The sequence below is a fragment of the Pantherophis guttatus genome, chromosome 3 (genome assembly GCF_059756535.1).
Source record: "Pantherophis guttatus breed Tessera chromosome 3, ASM5975653v1, whole genome shotgun sequence".
Lineage (NCBI taxonomy): Eukaryota > Metazoa > Chordata > Lepidosauria > Squamata > Colubridae > Pantherophis > Pantherophis guttatus.
The window spans coordinates 97,331,504-97,348,918 of NC_142065.1; the positions used below are offsets into that span (position 1 = coordinate 97,331,504).

The 17,415-nt window shown below is 36.9% G+C and overlaps 1 protein-coding gene across 1 annotated transcript; it reads right to left on the reverse strand.

Moving 5' to 3' along the window:
* Window positions 1-2,146: 2,146 nt before the first annotated feature.
* Window positions 2,147-7,265, reverse strand: RGS21 (regulator of G protein signaling 21). The gene is made up of 3 exons (XM_034409953.2): window positions 7,152-7,265; window positions 4,618-4,784; window positions 2,147-2,350 (listed from the first exon to the last, which is right to left on the reverse strand). Exons 1-3 carry the CDS (start codon window positions 7,261-7,263, stop codon window positions 2,147-2,149), a joined length of 483 nt encoding a protein of 160 aa, XP_034265844.2. The 5' UTR covers window positions 7,264-7,265.
* Between the last annotated feature and the right edge of the window lie 10,150 nt (window positions 7,266-17,415).

Below are 17,415 nucleotides of genomic sequence, written 5' to 3' on the forward strand. Positions count from 1 at the left end.
GACACCTAATAGTATTCTCAGATTGCATAAATCACGGCTGTCAAACTCAATTATGTCACATGACATCACATGACGTACTGCAATGATTTTTGCCTTTGCGGAGCTGGGGTGGGCATGGCCTGTGCATTATGCATCCAGCCCACAGGCCGCCAGTTTGACACACCTGGCATAAATGGTCCCTCAAAGAATATCTTTTGCACTTAGCTAGTGTCATTTTGGCTACCTAACCAATGCCACTCACAAGACAATTATAAACAGAGGAAACAATTCCTTATAGGGCTAAAGTTGAGGTAAATAGGAAGAAAATATCTTCCTTTTACCAGTTTCTGGTGTTACTGTAACATTTTGCCCTTCAGATGCTCCTATCCAATAATAAACCTGGTTGGACTTTGTAATACTTTAGGACAGGAGTGTCAAAGTCAATTTCATTGAGGTCTGTATCAGGGTTGTTTTTGACCTTGGGGGGCTGGGGTGGGCATGGCCAGAGTGGGTGTGGCCATCATGTCACTTGTGTCAGGGGGCACCTGTGGTGGCCAGAGCACTCTGCCAGTGAAAACTGGCTCCTGAGCTCCGTTTTCAGCTGCAACGGCCTCCTGCAACCCTCTGACAGCAAGAACAGAGCTCGGGTGGGGCACGTGCAGCCCTCGCAAGCTCCATTTTTGGCCAGGGCAGCCTCCTGCAACCCTCTGCCAGAGAAAATGGAGCTCAAAAGGACCGCGCGCGGCCCTCACAAGTTCCATTTTTGCTGGCACCACATGCTGGTCCTTCACTATTTCCAGGGTGGCCCCACCCAGATCTAAGCACCCCGTGGGCCGGATGTGGCCCACGGAGCTGGAGTTTGACACCCCTGCTTTAGTACAATGCTGTTTAGGGACATGGTGGACATGTGATACCAGTGTTACAACCACCATGTTACTGAGCAAGACCTGCCACAGAGGCAGCAGCAGACTTTAGTAGGGAAAACCTTGGAAAATCCAATAAGGGGGCATTTCTGCCATTGCACAATTGCTATCACAGTCAAGAACAATATGGGAACTGGAATGAGCCAGGAAAAGCTATGTTCCACTCAAAGCAAAAAAATAAAAAAATAAAAATAATAAGTAGGAGACTGAGGCAAGGAGAAAATAGCAAGACTGTTCCTGCACTCCAAGTGCAGATGTGTCCCTTTTTGTAGTTAACTACTAGGGAGTAATAAGTACAGGGTCACTCCATATACAGGTAAGGGGGTTCAGTTTCTTCTGTGTGTTCTCCACTCCAATCTCCTTCTTTCCTTTCCCTCACAGGCACTTTCCAGAAGAAGGCACCATTGGTTGACAATGGTAGAGGTAATTTATGCGGCTTTAAAAAAGTAAACATGGGAAGGACATTTCCCTCCCCCCACACACAAAACCAGCGGTGGAATTCAATTTTTTTTACTACCGGTTCTGTGGATGTGGCTTGGTGGGTGTGGCAGGGGAAGGGTATTGCAAAATCTCCATTCCCATCCCAGTCTGGGTCCAGCCAGAGGTGGTATTTGCTGGTTCTCCGAACTACTCAAAATTTCTGCTACCAGTTCTCCAGAACCTGTCAGAACCTGCTGAATAGCATCCCTGAAAAAACCCGTAAGAGACTCACACCACAGATCAGATTTTTACCTCCCATCTGCTATGGTCACAGTCTAGATATGGAAATAGATATTGTGTCTTCATGTCAGTATTAACTCCTGGATAAATCCCTGAAGTTTTCAGAAGTGGATTGCTTGGTTCCTTAACCATTACACTAATCTGGCTCTCTATTACATATTTACAATTAAGTAGATAAGACAAGAAATTGGAGGATGACATCACTTATTATGATTTTCTTTCATCTTAGCTGAAAGCAAAATGCAACAGCCTCACATCTGAGTTCTGTCACATGAAGCTTTCAGTAAGACATCATTTTTTTAAAAAAAATCCATACTCCCTATAATGGAAAACTAAGAGAATAGACACAATGCGAAAATAACTTAATTACTAGGTATTTAAATTAAAAAAAAAATAAAACCAAATTCCATGTTTTAAAACCTGCAATTTCAATTTTGCAAATGATTGTATTAGTGAGTCACCTACCCTGCTAGCCATCAGTATAGAGATGCTAAGAGATTCCAAACTGCTTTTGAACTTGACCTTTAGAAAAATGGCAGCCACCTTTTTTGACTTCTTTTCAGTTCCTTATTTGCCAGTTCTTTATAAGCTTCTGACTTCAGAAACCGTGGGAATGAATCTTTGACCATGAGGCTGTAGATTAATTTTTGAGCATCATCAAAACAGTTGAGAGTTGGTTTCGAAATAGCCTCCATGATGCGGTCTCTGGTATTGAAGTCAATGTTTATCTGCAGGAAATACAATTGTTTATTCTACTGGATATATGAAATGTTGCCTGGGAGCCAAAAGCAAATAAAATTTGAATTGTATCCCAAAATACACTCTTTGATGCAAAGCAGCAGGAAGGTCAGGCTTTTGTTACTAAAATATTGAATACTAATTCTAATTTAGTTTTCTATTCTCCAAAGCCATTTATCATAATAATAACACCAAAAACAGCAACAGGTTTTCTGGCAAATAAGATGACTCCAGAATTTTCATGCTCAATATGTATGTATTTATGTCATTCTTTTTCTCACCTGGTTAATATTTGATTATTGAATTTCAGTGTGTATACATTTAAGGTATATAATAATCCCAATCTTCTAATATAAAAAGCTATAGAAATTACATTTTCCTGTATTCAACAGAACCATAAATTCTTTCTCTCTCTCTCTCTTTTTTAGAAAGCCTTCATTCTTACTCCAATTAAAGCTTGATCTGACAGTTGCAGCCTTCTCTTTGTCACTCTACCTATTAAATCACTGAACTTTTATGAACATTAAAATTCTTAGTGTGAATCTGAAGATTTTAGTATTTTGTTTCCAAATCAAATGTGAAAGTTCAAAAGAGAAGCAGAAACGAGACCATTTGATTGAATCAGCTTACTATTGTTGTGAGATAATTGGTTGTATTGCACCCAACTGTCAACAGACAGTCATGTATAAAAATGGGAAACCAGGCTGAACAGCATGTTTTTAAACAGAAAATCAAATGAAACTGGTTTTGCCTGTTTAGATATTTTATTCCCTTGCATTCGTCAGTAAAATAATCAGAGACAAACTGACCACTAAACTAGAAATCAAAGCCAAGAAAGGTAGGAAGAACTATAAAATGCTTTAATGAATGCTTTTTGGAACAGAATAATTTATACTAGTGACACAAGATATAAATAACTTTGATTTATGCAATATATACTATACATCTAAAACTAGTAATAATATTGTTTTTTAGGCTGTTAACTGAACTGAAGTGTATTTCCTTTTATTGTTCTATTCCAAAATGATAAGCATGGTTTGCTTGCCTCTGCCCTTGTTACTTGTGAATGTTCTGCTTTTGAATATTTTAATTTTCTCATTGTCTTCTGCTGCAAAGGCCTGCCAATGCATTTTTCCCTTGGGACTATTGGAAAATGTTATAGTGTGGCACTTACTACATAGTCTGATTCATCAACTTGGCATCTACCAAATGTTTGAATTATAATTATCACAATCCCTGACCAATTTTAATATAATATATCATATGAAGAGGGATGTGAAGGCCTTTTCCCCTGGACCCTGGGGATTCTGAACATTGTCATCAAAAACAGATGCAGGATAGTTGATGGTGTATTATCCGATTAGACAATACTGGGCTAAAAAGAACAATACTCTAACTCAGTGTAAAATGGGTTTATTGGATTGTTTTCAGTGATAATTTGCTTTCTGTATTCTCTGGGAACAATGTCTGAATTCCAGTTGTATGGAACACAACCAATATTCTGCTCTGTGCAATGAGTTTTTTGACATTTCAGCTATTTTTTTTCCTCAGTAACATCTAATTTCAGTTAATCGTGCTGAAGATTGTGGGCCAAAATTCATACTGTAAGAGGTTCCAAAGTTTTTAATCTGCATGCATGTATGTTATCATCCCCAAATCCTATATCGTAGTAGATCCTCAAAGTTAATGCCACAGAAGTCCAGTTACTACTAGGCAACCATCCATACTTCCATCCTCAAATCAGACTTGAATCCAGGTTGGAAACCTCTTTTTATCAAAGAGAGTCTGGAATACTAATTTAACCATCTGCTCCAGGGCCTTTCTCAAAAGGGAGATTAAAAAACAATAAATAATTATCTAAGGGACATATCCAAGTCAGTCTTTTCACAGAAAAGCCTTATCTATGCTTCCTCTAGAAGAGTTGGAAGATACTTCCACTTTGCTGACCCATTTGGTGAACAGCTTCTGGTAGCTCTTATAAACCAGAACAGTCATTCATCCAAAAAGAATTCACTCTAATGCTCATAATCATTGTTCTTATTTTTAGGTTGAATTAAGAGAAATCATCCATCAATACATGTGGACAGCCACAATACATGGCTTCTTTGATCATCTCACCATTTGGGGTATGAGATGAGCAACATGATCATAATCATGCATAAAAATCAAATGTATATATCCAAACTGATAAAGATATTAATTCTTTTTCTTTTGTTAAGTAGAAAACAGCGTTTTAAAGCATCTATAACTGGGTTACCTCCTGTGGTGCATCAGCTTGGATAAATTCAGAGTAAATCCTTTGGGCTTTTGAAGCAACTTTAGCTGCTGACTTTGTTTTCTTGAAGTCCTCACAAGCGAGCCAAAATTCAATATTTTCTTCACTGAATTCTGATTTCAGGAAAGTTCTAAATGCATCCAGGCCATCTGAAAAACCAGAAAAAGAATGGGGACACGTAAGCAACTTCTTGGCGTGAAAATAATTAAATACACTGAAGAGTATAAGAATAATTTAATTGGCTTTTATTGGAAGAGAACCAATGATTATCTTTTATGGATATGAGCCAGTCATGCCAGAATATGACACTTAACTTGGATTCAAGTCTTAACTTGTGTCCATTCATTCTGGTGAGTGATTACTAAGAGTTAGTGGCCTTTTTACTGGCCATTCTGGAGGGTGAATTTTACCATTTGGACCAAGGGCCTCAAACTCAACTATCATGAGTATTCTACAAAGATTAGTACATTAAGCCAAAGGCCAGGTAACCACCAAAACTTTTTCATTCTACAATGTAAATTATATTATAGTTGCAACAAACTGGACATGTATTGAAATGGATGTTTATATGTTTTTATGTTTTGTACGTTTCATTGTTCTGTTTAGTTTATACTTATAAATAAAAATTGGAGAAAAAAATAAAAAAAAAATAAAAAAAACCTTTCATTCACTGATACACAAATTATTCTAAATTCTATCAATCTGCCCAAGTATGAGGGATGTTGAGTGCTTTAGCTCAGCACCATTGGAAGGGCCATAGCCTGCCTGCTGCAGACAGACCATTTTTCAAAGGGATTTTGAACATATTCATCCTCTCTCTTTCTCTCTCCCTCTCCCTCTCTGTCTCACATGCGCACGCACGCATGCACACACACACACACACTCACACACACTTCTTTTGATCAAAGTTCCAAAGTTTTTGTTAAATAAAATAGTTAGGGTCTTTGAACTAGCCTTGACTCCTGGTGGCTATATGGACAAGTCCATAAGTTTGCATGGCAACATTTTCCAAAGTTGTTCAATACTTGCTTATTCCTCAGAATGAGAAGGAGTAAGAGATGTACAGTCACCCAGCTGGTTTTCATAACTCAGGCCAGACTAAGTTATAATTGTGTGTTTCACAGTTACTCCCAGTAGCACATGGTTCATGAAAGCCAGTTTTGATCTCATGTCTTTTCCCCTTTGATAGGTAATAATTACACATGGTTGGAAACTAAAATGTTCTGGTGTTTATGTGAGTATTCCCAAGAGTGGGAATCTGATCTGACCGATGATTAGTAAATCGATTTTTAGAATTATAACAGAAACAAGATTTTGTTTAGAGGAAATACAGTATAGGAATAGGCAAAACATACCACCTAGCCAATACATCCTATCAGCAGGAAAGTCCAAGAACATTTGTTGTCTGCAAGTGTGCCTGGGCAGAAAGACAGAGGGAAATGTCTGGGGAATTCTGGGAGTTGAAGACAACGTATCTTAAAGTTACTGAGGTTGAAAAATACAGTCTTAAACAACAAAACAGGTAGAGTGATAGATGGATAAAGAGGGGACACAAGGTAAATTAGTTCAAGATCTTGAATACATTGTGGTTTTGACTTCTGTGCTGTTTTATATTAAATTGTTGTGGTTGTTTTGTTTATTGTTTACTTTGTTTTGTTTTTAATTCTATGTTAATTTCCCAGAGTAACATACTGATACAAATAATTCAAACCGAGAATCCTTCACTGTCTATTTACACACCCTACTATCCCTGTGTGATCAGTGTACCATGAGGTGCTGAAGAATCAATAGCTCTAGATCTAGACTTCCTGTATATATAATTTGGGAAGTTACTGCAGGGCTATCCAGAGAATTTCAGGAGATTTCTACTTCCTTATTGAATCTAAGTGAGATCTGAAATGAGTCATTTGTTTTGCTTTAGAGTATTTGTTCTTTCTTTGATCAGTCAGCTCAGCAGTTTTCAACTGGGAGATATTGCATCAGCAATTTGGGACATCTGTGGTGTGCAAAATAATTAATTCACGTCCTTTGGGACTGAAGACTTTTTCTCTAGGTATAATTTGAATTAGGTATTGGAGTTCCTTTATTAGGACTTATTTTTATGACAGGAATTATTAGTATATAATTTTTGTAAGGCTGTGTTTTTGTGGTATCTCATACATTTTGTTTTTGTATAATTAAAAGACAATGATGTACTCTATAAAGTTTTGGTTTGCAAAGTGGCCTTAATTAAGCCTATGTGAGTCTGCTGGTTATTAACATCAGGGAGGAGAAAAATAGCAGTGTAGATCAGGTTTGGAAATATATATACTGTATATATAGCTCCTTGGATTTCTTGAGAGGACAAATAAAAATATGATGAAATATATGATGAATGGGATGGGATGGGATGGGATGGGATATGAAATGGAATGGAATAGAATGGAATGGAATGGAATAGAATAGAATAGAATAGAATAGAATAGAATAGAATAGAATAGAATAGAATAGAATAGAATAGAATAGAATAATCTTACCTTTGTTAGCCAAAAGTGTATCCACAGATTCCATCCATGACATTTTTCCCCCCAGGGATGATCTGTAGAAACAACATTTGCTCTTGAAATTATCATTATGAACATGTAGCATTTTGCCCTACGGTTATTTCCTCATAGCTCATGGGATCTAAATTAAGATACCATTCTTACCTCTTTTATCTTTCTTGTTTTTTTCCCCTTCATGTAGTATTCTTCACTAAGGCAAGAAGAACCAGAGCAAAAGCACAGTGTTAAAGATGTCCACTGGATTTCCACTGGATTTCTTTTTTCTTTTGACATCAGCTAATCTACTTATTACTCGTTCTTTGCTTTCTCCTAAATACCCCAATGGTATTTAATTATAATTAGCTAGCTATATTTAGTAATTATAAGGATTCTCCAGTGCAGGTCTTCAAGGAACATTAATTAAATATAAAATGTCTCAATAAAACACATATTTGCCATGGAAGAACGGTTGGTCAAATTGACAAAATTAGCTGAGATGGACAAACTGACTTCTTTTATTAAACAAAGGAAAACATCAACTTTTATTGGTTTGGAATCCCCTTATAGACTTTTTCTGTAATCTTTTTTTTTTTAAATGAACTTGTGATTTATGGTCTGATGATTAAACAGGATAGAAATATAGACAGGAAGACAGAAAGAAGAAAGTCATTATGTGACTTTAGGAGAAAGAGGTTAAAATATATCTGTACTTATAACAACTGTAAGGACACCTGAAGTTACTTCTCTGTATTTTCATATCTTTCCTTATATCTTTCTTTTTTCTATTTTGTTTTCTTACTGTGCTTTTAGTTTTCTCTATTGTTTTTCTGTTTTTCACTGTTTTTGTTCTAATTTAGTCTGCTTTGGTTCTTATTATTGCTTTCAATGAAAATTTTGTTCTACATGCTGACTTACCTTGGGATAAAGCCTATTAAACACATTAAATTTTATATATATTTGGATAGGCATGGATTCCCTAATCTTAGAAGGAAAAAAAGAAAAGAAAGAAATGTAGCGTTGGTGCCATGTGAAATGATTGCACAAATGAATACATCATGTAATTCAGTATAATATCCAGATTACCTATTCATGGAAGAGTCTTGTTAGCTGATCAAAAGGGGGAAAAAATAGAAGGAAAGGTTTTAGTGACGTTTCAGCACAGAATTGCTCTATGCCTTCTTGACACTGAATGGGCTGCAGTCATTAATTCATATGATTCTTTTGCTAGTGAGAAGGTTAATGGCTTCTCACTATTGGCTTCTCCAATAGCTTTGGCTAGTGTCAAAAAGGTTATAATGCTAACACTGGGTAATAAATGGGCTTTGTCTTAATCCCTTACATATACTGCTTTAAAAAAAAGCGCTTACCAGTTTTGGTTCTCAACAAGACTTTGATTAAATGTTTGTTAAAAAGCAGTAACAGAATCCCTCTCTGTTAAAATCTAGTTTAGTTTCCTCTCTGTGTCAGAAAAAGAAAGAAAAACTTGTCTTCTTATCCCAACTCCAAGAATCTAATTAGTTCAATATATTCCAGGTCAGGTCAGATTTATCTAAATCTAAGATCTTGTCAAGCCAAAATAAGATCTTTTCCAAACTGGTTAATAATTTCAAGTGCTTTTTTCTTCTTCAAAGAAGCAATCCCCTGAGCTTTGATATATGTACCACCAGCTGCAGACAGAGAATTTCTGAGAACCTGAAGAGTTATTCAGAATCCCACCGATACCTGCAACACATTCATTACAGTAGTCTTTGCCCATGCAGTGTTTCCAAGGAAGAGCTGTTAATCTATTTCAATGTCTACTACAATAGTTCGGCTATCTATTTTTTAAAGTAACCTATTCCGTAGGAAGCAATGTTTATTATTAATAGGCCCCCGAACTTCTTACAAGACAGCAGAACAAAGGGCAATGTGAAGATCACTCATAGGCAGGAGCTATATAGGAGTTCATCCATTCACAGTATTTCTCCTCACCATTATTTTTTTGTGCGCTCAGTTATTCCTATGCATAAGGGCTGAGCATCTACTTTTCATGGGTAGAATGAGTCCATGCTGATCTCCATGAATACAAAATCAATGCATTGTAATCTAAAATACTGGAGAATCAATGCAGACAATTATGGCTAGATCAGAGGTGGATAACCAGAGGTGGGTTTGGTTTGGACTGGTTTGGGTGAATCAGTAGCTCCAACGATCAGCTGGGAGCAAACCAGTTCTCTCAGACGATCAGCTGGGCCTGCCCACCTGCCCCTACACTTTACTTATTTTTATCTTCGCAGCTGATTAGCATGGTAGAGTGGATTGCAGAGCCTCACCTGTTTTAATTCCCGAGCACTAACGCAGAAGGTAATTTTTCATTCAACTGTACAGCCCTCTCCAAGCAGTTTACAGAGTCAGCATATTGTCTCCAACAATCTGGGTCCTCATTTTACCCACCTCAGAAGGATGGAAGGCTGAGTCCATTTTGAACTGGACTGAATCGAACTGAAGGAATATATTGAGTATGAAAAGGCAATGCTTAGAAAGAAAAAGGGTAACATTCAAAAATAACTATTAGGGCAGTGATGACTTTTTCTTTTTTCTTTTTAAAAATACATTTATTAGAATTTTAAAATACACTAAAAGTATAGAAAATGAAAAGAAAAGAAAAAGAAAAAAGGTAGGAAATAAGGGAAAAAAGAAGAGCAAAAAGGAAAGCATAGAAATTTGACTTCTACCCTTCTTATTAAGTAAATGCCATCTTACTCTTCATCCCTTTCCAGTCCCCAAATCCATAAATTATCATTTCAGTCTTTTTTTTTCTTTTTAGCAAAATGTCCATACAAATTGGCCTGCAATACTGCATTCTAACCTCTATGCCTCCTATCAGCTGTGGTGGCACAGTGGTTAGAATGCAGTATTGCAGGCTAACTGCCTACTTCCATGAGTTCGATCCTGACCAGCTCAAGGTTGACTCAACCTTCCATCCTTCTGAGATTGGTAAAATGAGGTCCCAGATTGTTGGAGGCAATATGTTGACTCTGTAAACTGCTTAGGGAGGGCTGTAAAGCACTATGAAATGATATGTAAGTCTAAATGCTATTGCTATTGCCATTCTAGTCTTTCACGGGGTATCATTTTTAGTGATGACCCTTTCAAGTGAAGAAAAATTAGGAAAGAATTGCAGTTTGTTTAGATGACTACTCAGGAGATAGCAATTGCACATCATATACTGCATCTCCTTTTTTTTTACAAAAAAACTTTTGTAAAAAATAACTCACTTTATTGGCATGTTTCACTGTGCCACTTGTCCCAGTAACAGTAGCTTTTGCTTTCTGGTTGATTCTGTGAGAGATAGATAATTTGAGAGGAGGAATATCATAATTAGCACACCAATAATTAAAAAACTGGTTGCAGACTGGTATTCAACATCTATAATGTTTCTAAAATAATATTTTCTTAATCATAGACATAACAATAACAAATTATTTGATGCAATAAAGGTAGATTGTTTTAGATGGACTTGGATATCAACAAGATTCAAGGGAGAGTAGTGATTATCCTGTCTAATAATCAGAACAAATGTAGACATTCACAGAGTATTTTAGAATGAAGAAAGTGAAGGTTTGAAAATAAGCAAGAAATAATATATATTAAGTTTATTATCATTGTACGTATATACACAGTATACCCATACAACGAAATTCACATAACACCCATAGACCAAGTCCAACACACATGACAATCCCCAGATACACCCCCACCCACCAAAAATTCCCCATCCCTAAACCACCCAAGCATCCACACAGCAGACCAAGTAATGCTGTCCAACAGCTCACTGATGGTGTCCCATCATCAAATTAAATAAAATTATAAACCAAAGGAAAATAAAATTGTACTGAAGATTTTACACATTCTGCCTCCCTTTTTTTAAACACAATACTCCAAAAGAGCAATCTCCACAGGAAATGGTTTGAATCATATGCTTCATATAGTCAGTGGCCAAGCAGAAGATCCAATCAGTAGCATTGTTGGAGTGAAACTTTGTGGCTAAAATCTAGGGTTCCACTTTGTACTGATATCTAAAATGCCCCATGCCATGTTTGCAGTTTTAAAAGTTCCTTTTTGTCTGCTACCCTCTACAATACCTACTTTTTTTGTCCCTGTTTTTCTATTTTCTCTCCAACTTCATCCAACTAACAGATTTGGAACCTCTGGAAAAGTATAGTCCAAGTAAGTAATATCCATCAAAATCTAGTAACCTGAAAAACAACAGAGACTGACTCTGCTGTGGGTAGACCACTGTGTGTAGACCCCTAGTAAATTTAGGCATCAGGCAGTCCAATTGGAGAGTGGTTTGATAAACAGCTCAGGATACCAGTTTTATCCTAGAGCTTTAAGGATGCATGCATGCATAGAAAATTCTTCCTGCAAAAAGAAGTTTTACAGTTTTGCATGCAATGGAAATGGGATAGATCCTATATGTGAGGGCAAATAAATGGAGAAACAAGACTTTTGCTTTGTTATTTTAAATAGAGTGAGAAGTGAGTGTTATTAATAACTGTTGAGCTGAAAAGCCAGTGTTGGTAAATGTTTTGAAGGTCTGCAGAGGCTCAGAGCTTCCAGGGACTGCATATGACCCTGAGGTTTCCACATCTAGTTTCAACCCTATTAGATCTTTTTCCATGGTGGATGAGAAAATAGGTGGGAATGGGCTAAGGTAGAAAAAGTGTCTCACATCAAAATTGTGCTTAGGAATAGAATGAGAGACCTTGATGTGACTCATGACATTGATGGGGAACTTTGAGGGAAGGGAAGAAGAGATGCTACCTAGGAAACAATCAAATAAGAGGGGTAAGAACCCACTGTCATTTAACTGTCAGAGAAAGAAAGTGAGGAAGTATCTGTTCTAATAAAGTAAGCAGTTGAGAGTGGAAGGCAGGATGTTTGTGCTTCAGACATCCAAGAGTCTGTTAATATAGCTTTACAACAAAGTAGATTTAGCTCATCTAGTCATGTTTCCTGTCTGGATTATCCAGGAAAGTTGACACAGCTTCCCTATATTTCAACTAAGGATATGATTACTTCACAGCTGAAGATCGTACTTTTTAAAGAATCAAGCTTGGGAGGCTTAACAGTAATCCTAACCCAGGAGTTTCAAACTGGCAGCCGGAGGACCGGATGTATCACGTGAAGGCTATACCTACTCCAATTCCATGAAGGGGGGAAAAATGTCACGAAACGTCATGTGATGGCAACATGATGCTACGAGTTTGACACCCGTATTTATAATCCTGTCCTTAACTCTATGACATCACTTGTAAAAAGCCTTTTTAAAGACATATAATGCAACACATATGCATGTGTACACAAACACATAAACTATGTATTTAACATATCAGTGGTGTAGCACACTTAACTTTATTCTTTTTGCTCCTAAACAGCAGAAAATCATATTGCCCAAGAGGTGGCTGTTAGCTGGATACACTTGATGAAGTATCTAATGTCATATGAATTCCTAGACTCCAATCAGTGTTGAATGTACCATTTTACAAGTTGCAAGCATTTCCTGCTTGTTTCTCTCCAATGTCAAAACAAAAATGCTCAATACAGTGTTCAAAAGAAATGGAAAAGTAGAAGCAACACTTGATTGATAGTTTATACAGAATTTACTAAGGGTCTAAGCATGGCTCTGATTATTCATAGAATGTAATATAACCCACCTCCAAAGAAGGCTATTATTAGAGATTATCCAGAAAGCCTGATTGACATCACCAGGTAATCTGGCCTCAGTTTGTGTTGTGCATTCTATTTACATCCTAAAAGCCAAACATAGTAAAGCATCTCTCTGCTGCTGGCCCAAAGCAGGTGTTCTTCATCTGAGGAAAACATATTGTAAGGGATGTTGATTATTCCCCCTTGACTTCCAGCCAATCTTAATGCAGAATATGATGAGCTAAAGGTAAACCCAATAATCTTATGTAGCCTATTATTTAGCTGTGACAAACTAAATTAAATGAATCAGGAAAAGAAATTTCTCACTTAACCTTGAGTCCTAAAAGAGACATAAGAGTAAGATGAAGAACAACCTCAGGCAAAAAGTAATTAGCAAGAGGAGGAAATAGACCATATCTGGTAACTTGACCAGCATGGGGTAGCAGCAGTGTTGAGAGAGAGGGGGGGGGAAGAGAGAGAGAGAGAGAAATATTAAAAAAAACCCTTAGGTACTTAGACTCTACACCATTTCTTGTATTTGCAGCAGTATATAATGCGTTCTAGAAGTTGAAAGACAGTCGTGAACTTGTTAATGTTGTATGTGCAAAATAATGCTACAGCTGTGAAGCCACAATTTCTGAAGTGTTTAAGAAATTAGATATAAGGTTTGAAGATGGATAAGGGTCTTTTTAAAATATAGTTTCAATGTTTGTTGAAAAGTAAACTAATAATATAAATATAAATTGAATGCATACATTTGCACATATGTTTAGCCCATTCTTTATTTTGTAGTTAAGACCTAAAGGCTTACTTGCTTCATTCTGCTTTACAGTAAATTATTACTTTAAATTATTACAATTATTACTGTTTGGTAATAATTGGATTATTTGTTTAGTAGTCCAGCTCAGTCTCCTAAAATTGTAACTCCCAACTTTTCATTCTGAAGCATGAATTTCTTCAATTACCTGTGCAGATTCCTGAATTTTCTCCCAGTGTCAGTATAATATACCAAATCATAGCATTTTGTCAATCCACTGATCATATTCTCTCTTGTACATCAACTTGACTTGATGAACAAATTGATGATCAGTATGATAGGAAATGCTATGCAATGGCATCATTTTCTAGGTTGTCAAGGATGCTTTTTTTTCCATTTAATGTTTTTTTTTCTTTCTTTGCAGATGAGATGAGTTGTTTTACCCATTCTTATCAGTGACTGGGATACAAATGGTGAAGAATAGGGTAGTATTCCATCTTTATTTTACACGCAAATGCTAAGCAGAGAACAAGCTGAATTTTATTTCAGCACTGGACAGCGTCTTTCATTAAAATGGTAGGTTGTCAAGTTTGTATGTCACATCTTTTTCTCATCAGTATTATATGTTCCATAAGGAAATTTCTTCTTTCTGCCAATTGAGGGAATTATATCCATTTTTATTCATCACTTCCATAGTCTGTCTATTTGACCCTTCCCTATCATCCCATACAAGAAAAAAAAAATCCTCACCATCCTGAATTTGGTTATGACTTGTATCTTATCATGTTTGACAGATACAGAAAGAGAGAGAAAAAAAAATCTATTCAATTGCTGAAACACTTATTAAAACAGTTTCTGCCAGGGCACCTGTAAATTGCCACAAAATGTCATTTTCTAAGAGACTGGGAATGGATTCTTCTTAATTTGTCAATTATGCCTGGAATAGCTCTCATTATAAAGGGGTTTGGAAGTTATCAAGTTATAGCACTCCAATCAATCAGACACTAACAATGTCTCTCATTTCATTTGTCATCCTAAACCATTTGAGCTTTTTCTGTTATTTTTAATTTGAGGATTTGTCATACTTGGGCTGGATTTTTTTTTTCTTTAGAAGGTTGGGAGGAAACTATAAAGTACCCTTCTTGTTGCTACATATCTGTGACCTAGGAAAATATTTTCTTGTAAACTGACTAAAGTTGTAAACTTTACAAATAGAATAAAATCAACTGACCAACCAATTAATCAATATAAATTAAAAGTTTAACCATCATTCAGTTTCCTGTAGTGATCAGCCAGATGTTTCTAGGAAGTAGAAGCGGATTCTCATTCTATATTGTTCATTAAAAGATTCCCTATATAAATCATAAGTAATATTTATTCATCTGATTATGACTACACTTATTAGTAATTTATTATCATTTCTCCCTGTTGGGTTGCTTTGCTTTATTTGGGATTAAGGTTACAAAGCAGGTGAGAGCTTAAAAACATTCAGCTATGAAAAGACACATAAAATGATGCAACTGCAAATATGAATATTTATACAAAATGACAAAATTGCTCAGACATTAAGTCATTTGTATTCTATTACTAAGTATCCCAAGCATTGTTTCTACTGGAAAAGGTAATACTTAGCATTAAATAGTATTTATATAATATAATAATGTAATATAAGAGCTGATGGTTAGAGTGCAGTACTGCAGGCTACTTCTGCTGACTGCTGGCTGCCTGCAATTTGGCATATCGAATCTCACCAGGTTCAATGCTGACTCAGCTTTTCATTCTTCTGAGGTGGGTAAAATGAGGATCCAGATTGTTGGGGGAAATATGCTGACTCTGTAAACTGCTTAGAGAAGGCTGTAAAGCACTGTGAAGCGGTATATAAGTCTAAGTGCTATTGCTATAATATAGTGTAGTATATTGTAGTGCAGTGCAGTGCAGTGCAGTGCAGTGCAGTGCCATACAATACAATACAATACAATACAATACAATACAATACAATACAATACAATACAATACAATACAATACAATACAATACAATACAATACAATACAATACAAAACAAAACAATAAAGAAGTTAATGGATTCTTCTCTATCTTTCCCAAAATAGGTTTAGGATATGAGACTTGGCTACTAGTCCCTTTCCTATAAATGTCTGTGAAAAACAGCTAAAATATCTTCCTTGCCAACCAAGCCTTAGATTACACTCTGCATATAGTACTTAGAGCCATAGGCAGTTGACTTTTCCAGATAGGTAGAAAAATATTTCAAAATTCAAAGCCTTACTTGTATTGTCCTCAGTACATTGTACATTCATTTTTCATTTTTCATTTCATTTTATTAGATTTATATATCGCCCTACTCCCGAAGGACTCAGGGCGGTGAACAGCCTGAAAAATAAAACACACAAACTACAAAATTTAAAAGACAATATAAAAACCCATTAAATAATTTGGCCCAAAACAATTTAAAACACCCCTAATGTTTTAAAACCAATTTTAAAAGTTACAATTAAAAGGGAAGTTAGGCCAGGCCAGCCTGTTGAAATAAATAGGTCTCGAGGGCACAACGGAAGGTGCGTAAATCCGGGATCCTCCGTATCTCTGGGGGAAGCTCATTCCAGATAGCAGGAGCCCCCACAGAGAAGGCTCTCCCCCTGGGGGCCGCCAGTCAAACTGTTTGGCTGACGGCACCATGAGGAGCCCCTCTCTATGTGAGCGTACTGACTAGTGAGAGGCTACTGGTGGCAGAAGGTGGTCCCGTAAGTACCTAGGTCCTAAGCCATGGAGCTCTCTAAAGGTGGTGACCAAAACCTTGAAGCGCACTCGGAAGACCACCGGGAGCCAGTGCAGCTCGCGCAGGAGAGGTGTCACATGGGAACACCACGTCACTCCCATAACCACCCGCGCGGCTGCACTCTGAACCAGCTGGAGCCTCCGGGTGCTCCTCAAGGGGAGCCCCATGTAGAGAGCATTACAGTAGTCCAGGCGGGGAGTGACGAAGGCATGAGTGACCATGTGTAAGGAGTCCCAATCCAGAAAGGGACGCAACTGGTGTATCAGGCAGACCTGATAGAAAGTCCTCCTGGCCACAGCCATCAAGTGCTCTTCTAAAGACAGCCGTGAATCCAGGAGGATGCCCAAGTTGAGAGCCCTCTCCGTGGGGGCCAATGACTCGCCCCCAATAGTCAGTGATGGCACCAACTGACTATATATTCAGTACATTCAGCTTTGTCAACTGCTTAAGAAGTACTCCTTCACTCAAGTTTCTGGGAACTTTGAAAGTGCAAGGTTTCAAGATTGCTTTAAGCATTTTGTGTAAACCTGAGAGTACTGCAAATACATCAAAAAGCAATGTATGGATTTGGTGACATTTTCTATTGTATTTTAAAATAGTTTTAATGTGTCTCAATGGGTTGATGTGCTTGTTTTTATTATTAAAAATGCTCCTCTGATTTTGTGCTTTATCTGCTGAATGATTGTTGCAGTTGGAAGGCTGATTCTTTGATGAAGTCCAGCATATAAATGAAAATTAATAAAAGAATCATCATAATCACCACCACCACCATCAATAATCATATATCTGCTAATATAGAAATATGTCCTGTTTCTACTCAGTAGGGCCTATCTTAGATAATTGTGCATTGGGTTCTCATTTAAGCTTTTTTTAGGTTCCATCATGCAAAAGATTTTGTATGACTTGTTTATTGATTTCCCAGTCACTTGTCATTCTTACAGCCTTGGCTTCCTTAGTATGCAGAGCAAATGTATCAGAAATGGTGGTGTTCAATAAGACAATAAGCAACACTAAT